This window comes from Lingula anatina, chromosome 8 (assembly GCF_051362555.1).
Source record: "Lingula anatina isolate TDL-2025a chromosome 8, LinAna3.0, whole genome shotgun sequence".
Classification (NCBI taxonomy): Eukaryota; Metazoa; Brachiopoda; class Lingulata; order Lingulida; family Lingulidae; genus Lingula; species Lingula anatina.
The window spans coordinates 5,735,675-5,753,083 of NC_141774.1; the positions used below are offsets into that span (position 1 = coordinate 5,735,675).

Consider the following 17,409-nt stretch of genomic DNA (forward strand, 5'->3'; position numbering starts at 1 on the left):
TTTTTGTTGTTGTGTGTGTGTGAAACTGGTGCCTGAAGACAGCATGGATAGCTAGTAAATGGGATGTGGATTCTCCGGTGTCAAATAAAATAAATTATAGGTAGAAAACAAGGTACAAAATTATAAAAATCATCAGTCACCTAGGAACTGTAAAAAAAAAAAAACTCAATGTGTTTAAAGTACTTGAACAAAATTGCAAGAAATATACTTAAAACATGTTAATGTACAAGAACTCATTCTACTTTGGGCGTCATTGAACTATAATCTAAATTGAATAACACACTGGAATAGGGAACCAAGTAAAGGTGTAGTGATGGCATGGTCCGTAATTTGTTCAGGATAGTAATTTGCAAAACCTACCTGTAGTTATGTAGTATGTTCATTTTCCTAAGTTTTTATCATAAATCTTTGTGATTCAGAACCTCTTGTAAAACTGTACGTGCTACTAGAGAGACAGAAAGATAAAAAACTTTCCTGTTTCTATGGGTGATTATTTATTGGCTTTTTCATATATCACAATAAAATATGAGATTGTTTTTTCTGGTAATTCTCTCCTAAGCCAAGTGCTGAATTAAACACTTCAATGCTACTAGGTACCTGAAATACCTTTTTCCTGTCGAGTGTTTTTTTTTTTCCTCAGGTGGCTTGTTATCATTCACCCCGCCCCATATATCAATGGTTTCATAAGATCAGTAAACAGTGAAATTACAATTTACTGCCAGCTTCAGTTGTTCCTCTGAATGAAATTAAGACAAAGCAGCCCACACAGGATTTTTGAAAAATAAGGAATTTAGTTTTCACGAATATATCAATCTAGTTATTTTGAACACATTTTCCCACCAAGTGAAAACAGTTGCTTTAGAATACAGCATGCTGGGCAGCTTTCCTTCCATCAAATTTCCTTGACACCAATTAGTGTGTAAAATGAGCTCTCGGTTAACAACAAAATTAATGTCAATACAAAATGAATTGCTTCTAGTTGCCTGGATGCAGACATTATTTTTAGATGTTCTGTCTGTGAATCCATGGTTTCTAGAAAATCTTTCCTGTTCTTATAATTTTCTAATAGATGCACATACAGTTTCTAGAAGCCCTGTATTTTTTCTTCCAATTTCTGATTGCAAAAGTTTCATTCAGGACAGTATTTACATCAATGCAGCCACTGTTTTTAGTAGTTCTTCAGTCTTCATCCTTGAAATTTGGAAAGCGTTCTTCACGTTGGTATTTGTATGGATGCAGCGACTGTTTCTAGTATTTCTTCCGTCTTTTTTCTCCAATTTTTGATATCTTTGGATATTTTACACCACTTTTCACCGTGATGAGGTTCCTGGGCCAGGCATCTTGTTCTCACCTCACGCTGCTGGTCCTGGGACAAAATTATGTAATAATTAATATATAATAACAACTCATATTACAATTTCTTTAATTGTTTTTTTTTTTTTGTAATAAATACATAATAACAACTCAATTTCTACTAATTTTTTCATAATAGATACATTATCAAACTCATATTTTAATAATTTTTTTCTCATAATAAAAACCATATCACAACTTAATTTCTAATATTTTTTGTATTAGATAAAAAAAGATGATATAAAAATATATGTTTACTAATAAAACTAGACTGAGAGAAAGAGAGAGTTAGAGAGACATTTGTGTGTCCAGTAATAGATAAAGAGCTCATGCAGAACACATGATCTAAGGGTCCGCTGACTAAATATGGCCGCCACCACTTAAAAGCATGCCACCTAATTCCCTGATGGCCTCCCCACCTCCACACGCATCATTAAAATCATTAAATCTCAGCACCGGCAGTACATGAGGAGGCAGGGAGACCATCATTAAATTAGCAACATCACATAATTAAGTTGGTAAAGTCATATTTAGTCTGCAGATCTGTTAGTCCTCAGATCAATTCTGAATGGGCTCTAAAATAATTCATTTTATTAAAGAGAGACCACACACACACACACCTCCGTTCCATGAATCATCTCAAACTTATAAAAGGTTGCCCAGGCGTCCCCGTTATCCGGGTCCAGTTTTACTGTCCTTGTAAACCAGTCTCTGGCCTTGCTGATTTTCCTCTCACTCCAAAACAACCTGCAATTAATTTTTTTTAAAAATATAAAGAATATTTCCACAAAATTTCGAGCACATTCAAAAACAAGGCAGCAAAGCTGTCAAATGTACAGACAAAGAACAGAAAATAAAGATGCAAATAAGTGAAAAATTAAATTTTCACAAAAAACTGTTAAATTGCCAGAAAAATTTACCAAACAGACTGCGTTGCCAATTGAAGCTGTATGTTAGACCCATGTTTCTTTCCTGTAAGTTTGAGAACAGTAAGTGACATGATTTCCCTTAAATGGTCATCATAGGAGCAGTGCCCAAAATAGGGGTTTCTTCAAATTTTGATGCAACATTACATAATGTTGAACAGCATAATGACAATCAAATGTTATTAATAAAATATTAGTAACATGGACATTCAGAAAATGTGACAAGCAAAAGTCTTCAAGATCATGGAACTTTAAAGTCACACCTTGAAAATGCCAATATGTGAAAAATTAAATTTTCGCAAAAAACTGTTTAACTGCCAAAAAATAAATAAATAAATAAATAAATAAAAATACCAAACAGACTGCATTGCCTACTGAAGCTGTATTTTAGTCCCATGTTTCTTTCCTGTAAGTTTGAGAACAGTAAGTGACACGATGTTCCTTAAATGGTCATCATGGAAGCAGTGCCCAAAATAGGGGTTTCTTCAAATTTTGATGCAATATTACATAATGTTTAACAGCTTAATGACCATCAATTTTTAATTATAAAATATTAGTATCACAGATATTCAGAAAATGTGACTAGCAAAGGTCTTCAGGCCCATGGAACTTCAAAGTCACGCCTTGAAAATGCCAAAATGTAAACAAGACAGCACTGTTCTGAAATGGGTTTATTTCCATTTTTAACACTTTTTTAACATAAAACAAAACGGCGACGACGGCGACGACAGATGCAGATGACGGCTATATGTACAGACACATCTGTGTCTGTACATAAAAAAAGGTAGAATCACATCCCTGAGGACACTCAATACATGATGTAGAACTAGCCTAAATGACAACCAATAGGGGACAGTTCACATGCAAAATCTATTTTCTAAAAATCTATTTGCTTTATCTTGTGATCACCATCTGTGCCCTGAATACCCCACGGCGTAATTACGGGCAGCGCGAGTCGTTTTCTTCCAAAGCTGTAATTAATTCTCGGCGATGCCAGTAATTACGTCGCGGGGTATTCAGGGCACAGACCGTGATCACAAGATACCGCAAATAGATTTTTAGATTTTTAGAAAATAGATTTTGCATGTGAACGGTCCCTTGGCCTACGATCTGCCACTCACTTTGAGACTGCCAACAGCACATTGGGGTCGTGCTCGCAGCGTTTCAAGGCATCCACAGACTTGGTCTTCCTCTGGGGTCTGGCCTCCATGAAAACCGCCTCTGCCCACAAAATACCTGCACTGGGGCACTCCTGGAGGGCTGAAATATTCGTCAAAAATACCTTCAAGAAATATATATTTTAAAACAATTTCTAATGAGTTTAGTATCAATGTTCCTTTATTCCGGTGCCACTGAGTGAACTCATGGCCACCATAAGGGGGGGCCACTGAAAAGCTTTCTTTTTACCCTTATACGTCAGGCCCAAATTTTTAGAGCAAGATGATCTGGTGACTTATGGACAAAACAAAATTTTAAAGCAGGCAACTCTCATTATTTTATTCTATGCTGTAAAAGCACCAAAGATACTATATATCAATACACTTTTTGTGACTATTAAATCATCTAACTATCCGTAGGTTTATTTTTGCCCATTGAAAAGATCACACTGATACTGTATACCAGTACTCACCTTTTGCCATTAGCGTTTGTGCGATATTCTTCAGTCCTCCTCTTACTTCAACTCTCACAGCCTCCAGCCTGGAATCACAATAAGCATATATATGACTTTCTCCATTCACTACAATATTTTATCTACAATTCACACTTACATTTTTAGGGTCCAACTTTTTGTAAGTGACACTGAGATAGGATGTAATTACCTAGTCTAGTCTTTTGAAAAAATATATAGTCTGCACATAAAAACTGACCTACCACAGCTAAGACACCGGGGGTTCCTATATCGATACACTGAGTCTGTACATAAAAAGTGACCTACCACAGCTCAGCACGCTGGGGGTTCTTATACATATATATTAAGTCTGTACATAAAAAGTGACCTACCACAGCTCAGCACACCGGGGTTTCCTATATAGACAGACAGAGTCTGTACATAAAAAGTGACCTACCAAAGCTCTGCACACTGGGGGTTCCTGAGACGAGCCTTCTCCAGGATGGACCTAGCCTTGATCAGCTGTCCCGTCCTCTCCTCCAACTGGGACAACAGGATCCACATCGGGATAGCCCCGGGACATTTTTTTAACTATGTATTAAAACAAAACATTTTAGATTTCTGTAAAAAGGGTGATAGTCCGAGGACCTGATTGACCTTCACATTACTTGAACTAGCTCACCTCAAAAATTGAAATGAAGCCTACAGACAATGGAAAATTGAAATTTCATGAACATTTATAAAAGTCTCCTTGGCCAAGCACACTTTAAAAGTCAGATTCAAGTTTTCAATGATTATCAGTAATAGAGAAACTTCAGAAACAGACTTTTTATCAAAATAAATAATTATTGAGACCGAAATAAATAAATAAATAAATAAATAAATAAATAAATAAATAAATAAATAAACGAAAGCTCACCCCCTGACTGTAAGCCTCTCTGGCCTCCACATTGTTCCCCAGCTGTTCTTCTATCTGACCTTTCATCATCCACAACTAAATAATTAAAATTATAAAAACATCTTTATTGATAAAATATTTCACACATACAGGATGATACAAAAAAAATGACGGCTATATGTACAGACACATCTGTCTGTACATAAAAAGGAAACAATTCACTGACACTCTCACATTTAACAGAAAATGCATTATGCTTTGACATTTATTTGTATGCTTAATATTCAGGCTGAAAAGAAATTCATTTTATTTGTTCTTACCTGTTTTTACCAAATATCTCATCGATAAAATAAAAACTCCCACAGTTGGTTTACCCTGTGAACACTTTCTTAAGGAAATTATGAAAACATGATGAAACTCTGAGCACAACTAATATGGCTCAAAAACTCCCCTTTTCTGTTTAGTTTTGTTACATTTATATTGATACAATGCAAGATTCTTACAATTTACTACAATACATGAAAGACTGTAGTTGCAAATTAAATTAAAAAATAAACAAACAAACAAACAAACAAAAAAATCCCCATATCCTTACACTGTGACAATAAAATACACAGAACTATCATCATATTTTCATTTTTTTCAAATATTCACATTTTTTCATTGAGGGACCAAAATGAATGAGAAACAGAAAAATGTAATCAAATATTCAAAAACATGTCAGATGAAAAAAACACTGGTCAATAAAGGAAATAAATGCCTTTTTCACGATGCACTTTTTAAAGCAAAATTTAAATTTAATTCTGAACCACAGTATAAACAACCTTGGCAAAGTCTGGGTAATGATTTACTGCCTCCTGAAGAAAGGCTTTCGCTCTTTTGATGTCTCCCAAACACCACTCCAACTTCACTGATTTCATCCATACCTGAAAGATAAAAGGTCTTAAATTGAAGATGCAGGTCTTAAAATGAAGATACAGGTCTTAAAATGAAGATGCAGGTCTTAAATTGAAGACTCAGGTCTTAAAATGAAGATAAACAGGTCTTAAATTGAAGATACTGGTCTTAAAACAGATATTTGGGTCTAAAATTAAGGTCTTTAAAGCAGAGATATGAGTCCTAAATTAAAGGTTCAGGTTTTAAATCGGCTCCATACTTGGCCATCTTTCACCGATTTTATCTACGATCAGTATACAGATACATAGATATAAGTGTGAAAATAAACTTAGCAACTGTTCCATTTTTTTTTCAGAACTCAATTACTAATAATTCTATCATTTGCTATGGAAGTTTAAATCCAGATTTAAATAATTTTTAAAAATATAATCAACATAAAACATCCCCATGATACATACGCATAAAAGCATCGTACAAATGCTCACATGCACTGAAAATTCACTATACGTGGCTATGCATGTTCGTTGGACGAGCCCTTACCCTGGCAGTAGGTGCACTGGCACGAGCTTTCTCCAGCAACCTTCGTGATCTCTCAAACTCGTTGTTCTCGCTCTCCAGTTTCACGGCTGCCAGCCATATCTCCTCGCTGTTTGGATTGGCTTGGAAGGCAAGGGCCAGAATGCTTCTGGCAGCTGGTACATCTCCCTGATTAAAAAAAAAAATTAATTATAGATTCAGAAATAGAAGTAAACCTTTGCAAATAAATCCTGAAAAATATCATAGCTGACACATGGCTGGAATTTTGGTCTTCGAGTGTTTTTCATTTGAAATGAGTCCCCCCCAGAACACTACTTACCAGTTTATTTTAGTATTTCAATTTATCATAATTGACAGATGGCTGAAATTTTTGTTTTAAAGAGTAGGCCCCTAGCTCACAATTTATCTTTTTTTTTTCTAAAAATCAAATTCTACTTACCGTCAGCCATTTTGATTTGGCTCCCATCAGCCACAGAGTTTCTGCCTTGGGGCAGTGGGCAACGGCCTTCTGAAGGAGGGTTTCCAGAGATTCCCTGAAGAGCAAAACCAAAGTTTATAAAGGATAATCAAAGTCAGTGTAAGAAGTAATTGCTCTAGCTTTAACACTTAGTAGCTGATATAACAGATATAAGATAATTTCATACTTAATTGCTTTAATGTTTGTTGTTATGAAGGAGGGCTCCCACAGACTCCCTATGGAGCAAACCCAAAAGGATAATCAAAGTTATTGTAAGAAATAATTTCATCAATTTTTTAAACACTCAGTACCTGATATATTTTTCAATCAACAGATAAAATATAAGTTACTGCTGTAAAATACCCCTGTGTTTGTAAGGATAAAGGACAATTAACTTCTCTCGTCTTGTATCTACAACAACACATGTTGCCTCATATCCTGACAGACATCAACTTGAAGATATAAGTAAAAATCAACTCTGAATTCAGATGTTGCCTGGGGGAAATTTGACTTTATTATATGTATATCGCCCATCATTTTGGCATAGAAAAATTCTAAGGCCCCATTCAGAACAGTGCACTTACTAGACTGTGGTTAAATTTGGCAACCCCCTAAAAATCTTGCCATCTAATCCACTAATAGACACTGAATAGATTCCCCGTGGGGAAGCATTCAAGTGGGTCGGCCATATCTGACCCTATGTAGTCTAAGAGTTAAAAGAGCCCAACTCAGCAATACCAAAAACTGAAAAAGATATGACACTAACTTTGTCCCATAATTCTTCTCAAAGAAAGCTGCTCGTAGCCAGATACTCTTCTTGCTGGGGAACACAGAAAGTGCATGTGCATAAATGGCCCTGGCGCACTCCACGGCTCCCTGTGAGGCACACTGGAAAAAAAAGGTAAATAATTGCATATTTCTTCCATAGTAAAAAGTTTTTCGAAAAAGTGATTTAATCTATTTTATGTGTATATTTAACTACTTCCCATCTTCTGTGTGTATGTATGTATGTGTATATATTTGTGTATTCATTTTTCTTTACTTTTCTCTTTTCTGTATTTGTAACTGCTTTTTTTCTCTTGTATCTGAAGTGCTTTTTTTGAAATGAATTATCTAAAAAGAAATCATAAATTTCAAACATTAGATTTATTTCACTTTTTAATTCTTTGAGATTCATAATATTCAATTACTCATTTACTTTCCAGAGGATTACATTTATTTTGAAAGTGGCAGCAGAAAAACTATTAGGGGGTAATTATCTTTACCCTAGCTGATTCGGTGGGTGTGACAACATTTAAGCCAGTTAAGTTGATAATAATTTAGTGAGACTCCCCAGGGAGTTAGATCGATCCAGACAGATCGAACCAGTCTTAAATTACCAACTGCTTTAGACACAAACTCATATATCGGTCAAAGCTATTCTTTGACCTGCTCTCTTGTCAGTAATAATACTTACATGTCATTTGTGTTTTAGCTAAGAAACAAACATTAAGACTCAGTACTCACAGATTCTGCATCTTCCATCCAAGTGTGCTTTCTGTCCTCATCTTCAACTCCAACACCAACAACTGCTCGACTGCAAATGTAATTAAATAAATAAATAATGGGGAAAAAATAAGATAATTTCCCACATGTTTACAACATTTAAAATGTTTATAAGATAATATTCTAAACTCGTAGCAAATAAACTGGTAAGTCACAAAAGAGCTACAGTTGGGTAATGGGGCTAAACTTTTAGGCCAAAGTTATCTACTTTTATTATAAATAAAAACTTCTGTATGCCATTTAATACTTGTGTCAGAGACGTCCTAAAGTTTAGACCAGTTTTAATACTATGATTTATTTTAAAACTCATCTTTGGTTGTGTGAACTTACATAATGGCCTGACAGGTGTGAATACTCCCAGATTTCTCGCAGTCCTCGGCATCCTTGATCCACTGGTCTCGGCTGATTTCTACCATGTTGGCCCGCAGAGAGTTCAGGGCTTGAATGAAAGTAAATACATTTCAATAACTTTCCGCTCCACATTGTTCATTTTTCTTCTCTGTATAATTCAACTTTTTTCCAAACTAATTTAGGTTTTTTTAATTCTCGATTTGATAACTTTTCTTTTACATGTTTGCCCATCTTTCTACAACTTTAACCATTCAGTACTTAAAATTAAGTAGAAATAATTCTGGGATCATTAAAAATACACTTCTATTTAGCATTATGGTGCTTTTACAGTGTATAGAATAAAGCTATTAGCCTGTGAAGTCTGCTTTTTGACTGCGTTGTTACCACTAGAAATGTTCTAATTTAAAAAATTTATCACTGAAAAATATAGTATCTGTAAAATTCACACTTTTTCGGGTTGAAATGACTGAGCCATTAGTTTACCATAGTGATAACCACACACCTCTTTCTATACTCTTTTCCATCATTTGCTAAGTTTTTTCCCTTTTTTAGCCAATATTCCTTCAAAGTTCACCTTTTATATCACATCTTTTTTTATTGACAGTCCAACTTTCTATAAAACTTCTAGTGATAACCACAAACCTTTTTCTATAATCTTTTCCATCATTTGCAAATTTTCTTTCTCTTCATTTGTCAATATTCCTTTGCACTTAAAATTTATGTCTAAACTCTCTTGAAAGTCAGTTCAACTATAAAACTTCTAGTGATAACCACACACCTCTTTCTATGATCTTCTCCACCATGTGAGTGTTGCCGTGGGCTTCCTCCAGCTTGGCGGCCGTGACCCAGATCTGTCTGTCCGTGGGGATGTTTTCTCTCGCCTTGTTCAGCACCTTCCTGGCATTCTCGTAGTTCTCTAGCCTGGCCAGAGCAAGCCACAGCTGAAGTGAATAACAGATTTCGTTAGTGGGAAAATAATACTGCTTTAGATGTGAGAAGAGTGTGTTAGGCATTATTGTACAATTCTGAATGTATATTTTTCTTTACAATTTGGCCAGAGCAACTGTAACAGTACAGCCAATCAGAAATCAGGTGAAAAGATGTTTAAGTAGCAGATAAGACACAGATGAAAATATTACATTGAAATATAACCTTTTTAATGAGCAGAAAGTATACTCTGCAAGTTCAAGTCTTCACCAACAATTGTGTTAGTTGTGACTACAGATTGTGTTTGTTGTGAAAACAGTCTGTGTTGGCTGTGACAACAAAATGTATTGGTTGTGACACCAGAATGTGTTGGTTGTGACACTTAACTTGTGTTAGTTGGGACGACAAAATGTATTGGTTGTGACATCAGAATGTGCTGGTAGTGACACTTAACTTGTGTTAGTTGGGACAACAAAATGAGTTGGTTGTGAAACCAGATTTTGTTGGTTATGAAACCAGCTTGTGTTAGTTGGGACACCAGAATGTGTTGGTTGTGACAGCAGATTGTGTTAGCTGTGACACCTGAATGTGTTGGTTGTGACACCAATGCTCACCTCCACACTGGTGGGACAACACTCCACTGCTCTACTCAACATAATCCTGGCATCCTCCTCCTCCTCCAGTTCTACCGCCGCCTTCCACAGACGCACAGAGTTTGGGACATGCTCCAAGGCTGTAATGAAAATACACAAAGTAAAATCACCAATAAAAAATATTCAAACAAAATGACATTAGTTTGGGACAATTGATGGATCACCACCAATGTCTAACAGATGCTAATTTTAACCTTTGCTGAAAATTTTATAAAAATCCTTATGTAACTTTTTGAGTTGGGCTGTTAACAACAAAGGTAAAAACAAGGCAACCAGAGAACAGCACAAGCATCTATGTAAACAACAATTACTAAGAGATTACAAATATCAACAGTCCCAGACTCAGTTGAACACAATGCCTCCCCCCCCCCCCCAACTCACCCTTTCTGAACACCCTCTTCTTTCCCTTCAGCTCCACCTCCAGGTCTGCTGCCTTGATCCACACCCTCACTGAATGCTGCAGAGACCTCACTGCCTGGGCCACCACTGCCTTGGCCTGGTCTCCTGGCTGGAGAAGATACATTGTGTTAGCTGTGACAGGGATTGTATTGGTTGTGATTTGTGTTGCATAGAACTTGATTGTGTTAGGTGTGATTGTGACAGTGACTGTGTTGGTTGTGATTTGTGTTGGATACAACTTGATTGTGTTAGGTGTGATGTTGATTGTGTTGGTTGTGACAGTGATTGTGTTGGTAGCAACAAGGATTGTGTAAGAGGGCGATCCAATTGAGTTTGGTGTGAATTTGTCTCTATTTGATGTGATCTGTTTTATATATCGTGACAATGTTATCTGATTGTGTTGAATGTGCTCCTTTTTGTTGAGAGTGACCCTTGTTTAGTGTGGCTGTGATTGTGTCAGAAAAGACTGGTGGTTGCCTCAGTTGTGACAATAATTGTGCAAGCTAATAAGATGCTGACTGATCCATTTCTCCAGATTAAACTGGATGTGAATAATCCGACATACTTAACAGAATCTGATATGGCTACAAATAAAGTATATATATATAAGCCCTCTTATGTCCAGGAATTGGTTTCATTTTTATACATACATAAAACTCACATGCATGTGCACATATCTTTGTTTGCACATGTATGTGCATGTATGTTTGCACATGTGCATATGAATGAGTTTGTTCATGAGCACCTGAATGTGTGTGAGTTTGTGCGTGTGTGTGCGTGCGTGCGCACTCCTCTCACCATGAGTCTCGCAGCCTCCAGCCACACATCCTCACTGTTAGGACACTCCTCGCATCCCTTCATGATCAGATTTCTTGCTGCCTGCAGTTTTCCTGTCACTTCCTCCAGTCTGGCAGAGGCTATCCATGCTGGCGGGTGCTTGGGGTTGGTTTCTCTCACTGACTTCAATAGTAACCTTGCCTTCTTGACATCACTAAAAGACATCACAGCAATTACACGCCATTATATTGTGTTTTAATATGTGGAAAAAATATACTGACAGTGAAATTCTCTTACCTAAATTCAGAATCTGAAGGATTTAGGACAAAATTTTTCAGCATGTCTGGTTTTTATACTCCAAGAAAAGTGAAGTTCTATTATTTATTCAGAATCTCAATTATACTCCAAGAAAAGTGAACTTCTATTATTTACTCAGAATCTCATTTATACTCCCAAAAAAGTGAAGTTTATGAGGGATTTCCTCACCTGATGTCTCCACCATGAGAGGGCAGCATGGACTGTAGGTCAGTCAGGTAGCCCTTGGGGTCCACCACAGTTTGGCCACTGACCGAGTCTGACACCTGGAATGTAGACATTGGGTCATTTGCATGTTTTTAATCAAATAATGCAAGCACGTTCATTATATCATTTATTCATTCATTCATTCATTTACTTGTCTACTCTTTAATTCATTCACATATTCATTTCATTTCATTAACTAATTCATTCATTAATTTACTTATCTACTCATTAATTCATTCACCTATTTATTTCAATTTATAAATTAATTATTCACTTAAGTATCTATTTATTAATTCATTTATCTATTTATTTATAATTTGTTTTTTCTATCTATTTTTAATACTTTTAGTCATCAATTAATGATGAACAAACATTAAAGAAGCTATGTATTAATCAATTTCTATAATTATACCAAAATCTACAATGGGATTTATATACAGTATGTCATTTTCTGAGAGGCATTATATTTTTTTATTATTTCTTTACCAACCTGCGTGAGTTTGATGTCCATGAGTGTGTTTCTCGCCTGTCCTATTTTCTTCATGTCAATATCAGCAGCAGGAGTTGACAACCCTGGGGTCATGGCACCATAGGGAGTGGCAATACCAAACTAGATAACAGTAAGATAACATAAATACAGGTGTGGCTAATCCACAAGACATCGCACCATAGGGCTTTGTTATTCCAAACTTAATTACTGTACATTAAGAAGCTGTCATATTTAATGTGAATACATTGCACCTCAGTTGAGAAGCTTAAATTACTTTATAAACATTTCAATTTAGACAAATTTCAATTGATGTTGGAATATATCAAACTCTGCACATTCTACTCGGCAAGTAATCCAACTTCTGTTGCATGCGAATTTTAATTCATTTATTGATGGCCGAATAAACTCTTATCTTATGAATTATGGTACCTGATCTCTTGCTGATACTGCCACATTTCCGTCTTGTTTTGAAGCTGCGTTTGCCAGGAATGTGTCAGGAACAGGTGTAAACCTGGAATATTATATCAAAATTTTTACCATCTCAACTTATATTCTATATATATTTATATTCTGGTGCCTCAGTGAGCCAGAAGGCTCAATTTGTTTTGTGCACAGACTGCAAACATTAGAATAAATAATAGCTGCATCCGAACAGAGCAAAAAATGAATATCCAAGAAATACTTTAAATTATCATCCCAGTATCCTTTTTTTTTTTTTTTTTTTTTTTTTGAAGGAACTTCTCAAATTCTAATCTGGGCCCCATCTTGTGAACTTTTTAAACATAACCTACTTGTCAGCCTTTGGATTTCTTTGTCTCTTGTTTCTGGCGTCTCCTACATCTGGTAGACTGGCCCACTCGTCAAAGCTTACATCTGCCAGCTCTCGCTGAAAATGAAACAGCAAATACATTATCGAAGATTACTTCTACAAAACACCATATTTACCAGTTTAATCTATAAAAGTAACCAGATTTATAACTGCTTGCTTTTTTCTTTTCCTTTTTTTATTTATTAATTAATTTTTTTTTTTTGGGGGGGGGGGGGGGGGGGGAGGGGGGTTTGAACTCTAAAAACAATTTTTTTTTATTTTCTTAAAGAATGCTCGAAAAACATTTCTACAAACTAATTCAATGTAACTAGCTGCAGCATTTCTTGTGCTTGTTTATTGGGCTATTATTTTCATTCATAAACTAGCATTTGAGCTAGAGGAACCTATTAGTAAGTTGGTAATTAGGATGATGTAATCTACCTTTAAATCTGAAAACTGCTGCTGAATTTTTGGCCGCTCTTGACGGAACTTCTCAATTTCTTCCTTGAGTCTCATCTCCCGCCTCTCCTTTCTTCTCTCATCCATACGTTTGTCGACAGAATCGTAGATCTGGTCAGCTTCTTCGTCATCCTTGTCATAAGGATCTTTGCCACAAATACTTCCTCCATAGCCAGTGAACTACAAATACGATGTAAACTACTATAAAAATACTATAAGCATTAATTATAATGCAACAAAAAGGTTGGATAGAAACAAGACAAAATCAAACAATTTTTAAAACCCTGTTCACACACACTAAAATCTTATAAAAAATTGAAACTGACATATTTTTTAAAATTATCCATGAATATCATGTCATCACGTATAGATGAGATTTAAGATTGCATTTTGGTATTTAAAATTGTCCCTGTCCATTGTTTTATATTTGTTGAGCAAAACATGGTGGTGCCAGTGCTCAATCACTCTCACCAATATTTTATACCCTCGAGGTAATTTTAGCGTAAAAAAAGTTTATTTAATTACATATTATACATTATTATATTATATTATATATTATTACATATAACGCACCTCATCATAGTTGGCATCGTTAAGATCTTCATCATCATCATCGTCATGTTTGGCTTTCTTTACAGGAGGGGCATGGCGGTCATCGCTGGAAGAAACACAAGAATTCAGTTCAATGAACTTGCGATTTCCATTTTAATATTGAATGATTATTAAAACTGTCAAATGTTGTGAATGTAATGTATACATTGTAGTGTTTACATGCAATGTTATTACTGTTGTATGCATGTAGAAGGAGTTTGGGAAACACAACGAGTGAAGTGTCAATTTGAATTATTGTGTTGTCTCCATGTGTTGTTGGTCTAGAACCAGAAAATAAAGTTGACGTTACAGTCAGTTTGGTGCAATAAGTAGTAATTTATAAATCTACATACTTAGTCTTAACTAGTACATCTATACAACATGTATATCTTAAACTAATATCCCCTTACTACCGTTACCCCCTCCTCATTTTTTAATGTTCTTACCTGACATCACTGGCATCCCTAGCAGGACCAATATCAGATCTTGTTGTGAAGCCAGTCGCACTGGAAATTTAAGTGAAGGAAAGATAAAAATCAAAAGTGCAGATATGATAAACAATCCAAATTACAAATGTACAATCCATAATGCAAATAACAGAAATAGATGAAAAAACTTGTTTCTTAAGCACAATTTGAAAAATGTTTCTTTTGTCACCAAATGTTTAATGCCTCACTCGTTTGGTAACTCTCTCTTTCTCTCTCTCTCTCTCTCTCTCGCACGCACACGCACACACACACACAAACACAACCACACCACCTTTCTCCTCAACAAGCACTCTTAATCAATAGAACGCTTAGCTTACCCTCTCCCTAAACCAGGCACATAGCCAAGAGGAGCTGGCAGTCCTATAAAGGACTTTTTCTTTTTGTTTACCATAGCCATCTCAAAATTGATGCCGAAATTGTGTCGCACATCAAGACCCGGCTGCGAAATTGCTGGAATTTCATTGGACAAAATTAATCGACTTGCTACGGGCTTTACTATCACGGTGATTCTGATTTGTTGAAAATGATTTTCTACAATTATATCCGGGTACTTGCAACATGGAGTCCCACGAGAAGTTTCTCTTTGCGTGATATCGAAATTAGTGTAGTTTTGTTTGAATCAGAGATAAAGGTAAGTTATGAGCGATGTTAATGTGACAGTGAAATAAAAGTAGTTTTTGAAATATGACGTTGGAGAGAAAGGAGCCAAATATCACCCGTAATTTTGGGTATTTATATTTCCTTTAATATTAATAATTGAAAAATGAAAGAAAAAAAGTCAATTTCCATACAGTCCACAAAATACATACATTTACTGAATGATTGACAAGTGTACGTATTTGAATTTGCTATTTCTATTTCAGAAGATGGATTTGTTGGGCAATATCCTGGACCGCATGGAGACCCCTCCGGAGGTGGAGGATAGGAGAAGGACGAAAGGTTTGTCCATGACACTTCAGCTGTGTTCCCACGCTCGGCTGTCACCTTGATTGGATAGTAAATGACTGTCGTAAAATCCCAAATGGTTTTAAAACCACCTAGAACAACCTTAGACTGCCACATTAATCTAATACAATGCAAAAAAAGCCCTATCAAAAGTGGTCAAAGTATTCAAACCATATGTCGTAAAGTCCCCATATACCCCCATAGAGACAATAAAATAGAGTAAGCTTAGGAATGGTTCCTGAGCCAGCATTCAGATGATCGGTGGACTAACAGTAACAGATCTGCGGACAAAATATGGCCCACTTGAATACATGCTGTATAATCCCACAATAGGCACTGAATAGATCAACTGTGGGGATGGCACAGCAAGTTTTCAATGCAGTTTGTCATATTTAATCTGTGGAGCTCTTAGTCTGCAGTTTAACTTTGGTCGTGAAAATGTATGGCCTTTGTGATCTCAAAAATGCTTAAAACTTATTTTAACGTGCTAAAAATTGAATTGACACAAAATGACACAAAATAACTTGCTTATATATATATCTTTGCAGTTAGGAAGTGGGTGAAACAGTTGTAATTCTAAATGTTTGTTCACGTCTGTCAGAGCTGCAAAGATGTTAAAATTATAACACATAATTTATATTCACAATTACTAGTTTATTTTTACCATTGCCTCAGAATTTAGAACCTGTTTAAGGTTATAAGCTAGTTGTTTTAGTCAAATGTCCACTCATCTCTCATCAGTTTTTAAATGTTTAGAAAAAAAATTATCATATTAAGTAAATATTTTAGATGCACCATCAAACTTTTTGTTGTAAATAATTACTGTAATTTTCATTTAATTGTAGAAATGGAGGAAACTTGGGCCAAAAGAAATGAGATGATGGCAAAAATGGAGGCACAAAGAAAAGAAGAAGAAAAGGTGATTACATTTTTTTTTTCATGTGGTTAATGTGAAATAAAAATAACAAAATTTTCCAATGTCTTCAAACAATTGTCCACAAAACATTTTAATTTAAACATCTATACTCAAAAATAGAAATGAAATAAGCAGTGTATCACTTCATATTTTACCATGTCTTGACATAAACAAAATGTAATAAAGAATGCACTCATTACTTGAATTTTTTTTACTACTCTTTAAGTCCTAATATAAAGTGTAATTTTATACTCTGGGTTATAGTTCAAGATTAACTTTTAGTAGGATAATTTTTCCCAGGTTAATATTAGTAAAGATTTGCAGAGAATTTACTGGCAATATCTTTTCTTCTGTTATAGAAAAAGCGCCAAGAAGCAGCCCTGGCAGCCCTTGCTGCAGCAACGGAACGAGAAAAGGTGAGGACTCAAAGCGGAAGTTAAAATGTTTCTTTCAGCCCAAGAGAACAATTTTGGCAAGTGTGGACATAAACCATTCCATTATGAACACCGACACTGCTTATACTTTCAGAGAAGTCACTCCACAGATCGTCCATTCAGAAAGCACTCTATGATGATTTGAGGGGGGGGGGCTGCAAAATAGAAGTTAAAGCAATAATAACTCTTCGTTTCGGCCAAAAAATGAATTTTCCTGGAGTAAACAACAATTTTCCCATACTTACCAATGGTTAATGAATCCATTTTTACATTCAAAGTTAGTCCCTGGTTTTTTTCTAAAAAGTTTAGTTTTTTGTTAAAATCTCTTAAGAGATTTTAACAGAGTTTAGGCATCAATGGAGGTCACGTGGTCTAAAGACAAGTTCAAATATCAGAATAAAAGCTATAACTGCTGTTTTTGTGGTAA

At 35.4% G+C, this 17,409-nt stretch overlaps 2 protein-coding genes across 3 annotated transcripts in view; one reads left to right on the top strand and one right to left on the bottom strand.

Moving 5' to 3' along the window:
• Positions 1 to 15,140, bottom strand: LOC106154191 (pre-mRNA-processing factor 6). The gene is made up of 24 exons (XM_086994571.1): positions 15,005 to 15,140; positions 14,646 to 14,705; positions 14,182 to 14,266; positions 13,591 to 13,788; positions 13,133 to 13,227; positions 12,771 to 12,852; positions 12,342 to 12,461; positions 11,816 to 11,910; positions 11,351 to 11,543; positions 10,535 to 10,661; positions 10,115 to 10,233; positions 9,352 to 9,514; positions 8,553 to 8,661; positions 8,184 to 8,253; positions 7,444 to 7,565; positions 6,660 to 6,753; positions 6,224 to 6,388; positions 5,611 to 5,712; positions 4,808 to 4,882; positions 4,346 to 4,479; positions 3,910 to 3,977; positions 3,401 to 3,539; positions 1,974 to 2,100; positions 1 to 1,366 (listed from the first exon to the last, which is right to left on the bottom strand). Exons 1-24 carry the CDS (start codon positions 15,082 to 15,084, stop codon positions 1,214 to 1,216), a joined length of 2,775 nt encoding a protein of 924 aa, XP_086850697.1. The 5' UTR covers positions 15,085 to 15,140; the 3' UTR covers positions 1 to 1,213.
• Positions 15,128 to 17,409, top strand: part of LOC106154189 (uncharacterized) — a 20,529-nt gene continuing 18,247 nt past the window's right edge. For both annotated transcript variants that reach the window (XR_015330900.1, XM_086994568.1), the window contains exons 1-4: positions 15,128 to 15,318; positions 15,551 to 15,626; positions 16,478 to 16,551; positions 16,908 to 16,964. Coding sequence is in view for 1 of the 2 variants with exons in the window: in XM_086994568.1 (XP_086850694.1) it covers positions 15,211 to 15,318; positions 15,551 to 15,626; positions 16,478 to 16,551; positions 16,908 to 16,964 (315 nt within the window). In the remaining variant the exon portion in view is untranslated. The remainder of the gene's footprint in view (positions 15,319 to 15,550; positions 15,627 to 16,477; positions 16,552 to 16,907; positions 16,965 to 17,409) is intronic.

What these genes read in the sequence shown, in the direction of transcription:
- LOC106154191 (XM_086994571.1), bottom strand. Translation starts at nt 15,084, where the DNA reads ATGGCTATGGTAAACAAAAAGAAAAAGTCCTTTATAGGACTGCCAGCT. An exon ending in GTTGTCCCACCAGTGTGGAG is followed by an intron (nt 9,515 to 10,114) that starts GTGAGCATTGGT and finishes TATTCACTTCAG; the next exon opens with CTGTGGCTTGCTCTGGCCAG. An exon ending in GGATGGAAGATGCAGAATCT is followed by an intron (nt 7,566 to 8,183) that starts GTGAGTACTGAG and finishes TTTTTTTTCCAG; the next exon opens with TGTGCCTCACAGGGAGCCGT.